This window comes from Nematolebias whitei, chromosome 3, assembly GCF_014905685.2.
Source record: "Nematolebias whitei isolate Nwh7 chromosome 3, NemWhi1, whole genome shotgun sequence".
NCBI classification, from domain to species: domain Eukaryota; kingdom Metazoa; phylum Chordata; class Actinopteri; order Cyprinodontiformes; family Rivulidae; genus Nematolebias; species Nematolebias whitei.
This window is the reverse complement of record NC_056500.1, coordinates 39,156,041-39,160,261: the sequence shown is the minus strand read 5'-3', so window position 1 is coordinate 39,160,261 and position 4,221 is coordinate 39,156,041. Positions and strand designations below refer to the sequence as shown.

Below are 4,221 nucleotides of genomic sequence, written 5' to 3'. Positions count from 1 at the left end.
ACACACACACACACACACACACACACACACACACACACACACACACAGGTTTGTTTTGCTATCTTTGTGGGGCCTTTGCATTGACTTCCATTTATTTTTCATTCATTTCTATAGCCTAACCATGACCTTTATCCATAACCTAACTATTACCAGTACATACCTAACCCTAAACCTAACACATCCTCAATTCACACCTTAGTCCTAAACCTAGCCCCTAACCCACCAACGGGACTTCTTCTTATGGGGCCCGGGCTTTGGGCCCCATAAGGAGCAGTTGGTCCTCACAATGTAGCATAAGTTGGAAAAATGGGCCTCACAAAGTAGCATAAACAAGGACACACACACACACACACACACAAACACACAGAGTGGCTCTAAATAGAAGCATGTCATCAGCTGTGAGGATGGTGAAACCACTAACAGCACAAAAACAAAGAGGCCTACATTTTGGTACAAGGATGCCAAACAGCCGTCAATAACAAAAGCTCTAAAGTTTACAGCAACGAGCGGTTAGAGTGGCAGATTTGTGTACCTGTCTCTTCAGGTGAGTTGCTCTCCTGGGACAGAGTGGTCCAGCTCAACTCTTCATCGCTGGGGTTCAGGTTCTGGATGCGGTTCAAAGCGCAGTCTGTCTTCGCTCCAGTCCTTCTGTCCTTCTTCGTCTCTGGAGAGGATGAGGAAGAGGAGGGGCAGGAGGCAACGGAGAGCAGGGGAGTGACCTCTGGGCTGACTTGTTGTGGGGGGGGAAGAGGGGGAGGCGCCACAGGGTTCCTGCCTGACTGGAGGAGCTTTAGGTTGGAGTCCAGATCAGAGACGAGTTCGATGGCAGAGGGAACTTTGTGGACCTGCACAGGAGACTCACTTTTTAGCATCAGCAGAGGTTTCTTTTCCTCCTCTTCTGGGTCCTCATCTACCACCTCCTCATCCTCAGTCTTCATCTTGGACATTATTTCTTTTTCAGACAGAATGCTGATGTCATCAGTCTCCGTCTCGGTGTTCAAGTCCAAGTCCATATCTGCCAAGCTGCAGTTCAGTTTGAGCTCCGCGGTACAGTCCACATCTGATTCGGTTTTCTGATCGGACTCTGAATCACTGCTGGCTTCTGCCTGCACATTCACTTCTTCCTCTCGGTCATTGTTGGTCAGAGAGTGTCTGTCGTGTTCTTCTGCTGTGTTGACATTAAGATCATCCATCTCTGAATTACACTCGAGGTCCGCTGAGTCGGGTCTAGTTGTGTTTTTGTTGTGGTCCTGACCAGCTTTACGAAGCTGGTTAACCCCGTTTTTGGCCAGCTTGGGATTATTGGGGGTGGAAGACTGAGATGGGGATAGTGATGGTGAGGATGTCGGTGGCGCCACTTCTCCGAGGCCCATGGCAGACTGGATGCTTGTTAGCGCATACTTTTTACGACACTTGGGGGGCGTGGCAGAGCCTTGGTTGACGATGTCGCTGCTGAGGAGCTGGTTGTGTGAGGAGCGAAGGCTGAGAGAGGTGGGAGGCGTGGCAGCGGGGCCGTTATGGTTTGTTACATCCACTGACATCATCGCAGCACAAGACGGGGAACCTAAAACAGCATCAGAGATCAATTAGTTTAAATCTGCACCTGCATTTAAGATGTGTGGCTTTGAGCCCTGAAGGTTCAGACAAACACCTACTGTAAATGTGGCATAGTTAACATCAAAAGAAAAACATGTTTACAAAAATTACAAAGAAAATGCGTTGAAAAAGTTTCACTGTCAGCTCAGATCAGGAAAAAGGCACAAAATTGCAAAAGCAGAAAAGTACTTTTTAATCCAACTCAGTTACTGGCATGTTCTGGAATATCAGTCAGGATCAGAGAGATTTATTTGTATTTCACATCTCATGTGTTGGAACGAGATTATGTACACAGGGTCTCAGTTACATCCAACAATAAAATGTAAAAGAAAAACAGTAATAAGATCTAAGATATGAACTAAGAAAAACATCAACTAAATATACACTAAGTACTAAAAGCATAAAATCAATATGTCAAACAGCAGCACGAACATGAGTCTGTGTGAGCAGATGAGTACACATGAACACAGCAACATGAAACAGATCAGCAGCAACATGATGTGATTTTTAAGTGATTATTCTGATTAGAGATTGATGAGTCTAACAGCCTCAGGGTAGAAGCTGTTCCTCAGTCTAGTGGTTCTACACTTAATGCTCCTCAACCTCCTTCCTAAGGGGAGCGGGGCAAAATGTGCTGGGTGAGTGGGGTCCTTCATGATGCAGGTGGCTCTCTTCCTGCATCTGGAGGTGTAGATGTCTGTGATGGTGGGGAGACTGACTCCAACATCTTCTGTGCAGCCTTCACCACTCTCTGCAAAGCTTTTCTTTCTGTAGCTGTGCAGCCTTCATGCCACACGTTGATGCTGGAGCATAGGATGCTCTCCACTGCACACCTGTAGAAGGAGGTGAGGACTGAGCTTCCCAGACCAGCTCGTCTCAGCCGCCTGAGGAAGTAGAGTCTCTGATGAGCTTTCTTGATCAGGCTGGTGGTGTTGTTGCCCCAGCTGAGGTCATTCATGTGCACACCCAAGTACTTGTAGCTGGAGACCACTTCCACCGCAGATCCTCTTCTATTCAGGGGGGTGTAGGTATGTTTGTTCCTTCTGAAGTCCACAATCATCTCCTTTGTCTTCTTCACATTGTTGTGAAGGTTATTCTCTTTGCACCAGCTCTCCAGGTGTTTCACCTCCTGCCTGTAGCTGAACTCATCGTTGTTTGTGATGCATCCCACCACCGCTGTATCATCTGCAAACTTTACAATGTGACAGCCTGGATGGGTAGCTGCACAATCATACGTGAGCAGAGTGAACAGGAGGGGGCTCAACACACATCCCTGAGGAGAGCCAGTGCTGAGGGTTATGGTGGAGGAGGAGAAGTTGTGGATCCTCACTGAATGTGGTCTGTTTGTTAAGAAGTCTAGTACCCAGTTGCAAATGGAGGGGCTTAGTCCTAATGTGAATAGTTTGTCCATCAGGGTTTGGGGGATCATGGTGTTGAAGGCAAATGTTAAATCCACAAAGAGCATATGGACGTAGGAGTCCTTCTGCTCTAGGTGGGTGAGAGCAGTGTGGACCACAGAAGAGATGGCATCCTCTGTTGATCGGTTCTCGCGGTATGCATACTGATGAGGGTCCTCGTTGAATTTGATACAAATCTTGAGAAGTTGGGGATTTATTTTTTTTTTTATAAATAAAAGCTGTTACTTTTGCATTACAATTAAATATACTGTTTCTGTAACTTGAGTTTACTTTGAAAGGATTACAAAGAGGAAACAATGATCAAGAGTAAGCTCAGCAACACATGCATCTTCACTGATCCACTGGACCAGCGTAAACTAAATAAATATAAAGAATTTCAGTTAGCAGCTGCACACATCTGGGTACGTAGTTTCATTTGAAGATATTTTATCTGCATGGCTTGGAGTAAATGTCCCCACAAAACTCAAAGATGTGGACTCAATCATTATTTAAAAAGAAAACAGGAGAACAAAACATCCATGTCTGCAATGCAAAAATAAAGTTTTACAACTTAAGTGCTAACAGTTTCAGCTATAAACTATGCAGCTTTAAAAAGGTTAACACAACCAACTTTGTGCAAAGTCTACTGATTTTATGTTTAAGTTAATCTTATTTAAACACAATGTAGCAGCAAAAAATGTCAAAACCACAATTGTTCTGTAAAAAAAATTTTTCTTCTTGTAAGTTTGTGTGATAAGAAAATAAAACAAAGTTAAAACTTTAAGTGCAATAAACACATCATACCTGGCAGAGTGTCAGTCAAGCTTCACAGTTTGGCGTTCTGAGGACTCAGCTGCAGATCTGACAACCACAGAGGAAAAAAAAAAGAAGTCTGTAAAATTATGATAGAGGAAGGAAAAGAATCCCAAGTACTTCTTGGATTGTCCTCAGAGACCACATTCAACCATGTGGAACCAAACTACAGCTGGTTTCTGTGGAAACAACATAACACGGTGAGGCCAGAATGGTCCTCCAAACAGAGGAATCAAAAGGACACAAAAGACATTGAATTAAATAAAAAAGAAGAAAGATCCAAGGAGAAATCACTTAACTGTTCTGTTCAACTGTTATACATATATATACGCACATATACACACACACACACACACACACACACACTAATATATATATATATATATATATATATATATATATATATATATATATA

General features: G+C 43.7%; 1 protein-coding gene across 1 annotated transcript in view; it reads right to left on the bottom strand.

The window, feature by feature from the left end:
* Nucleotides 1–532: 532 nt before the first annotated feature.
* LOC119430777 (amyloid-beta A4 precursor protein-binding family B member 2) overlaps nucleotides 533–4,221 on the bottom strand; it is a gene marked incomplete at its 3' end in the record, with an annotated part of 3,875 nt that continues 186 nt past the window's right edge. Inside the window, 2 exon segments of the mRNA XM_037698252.1 lie at nucleotides 533–1,564; nucleotides 3,798–3,854. Of these exon segments, the coding sequence (XP_037554180.1) occupies nucleotides 533–1,544 (1,012 nt within the window).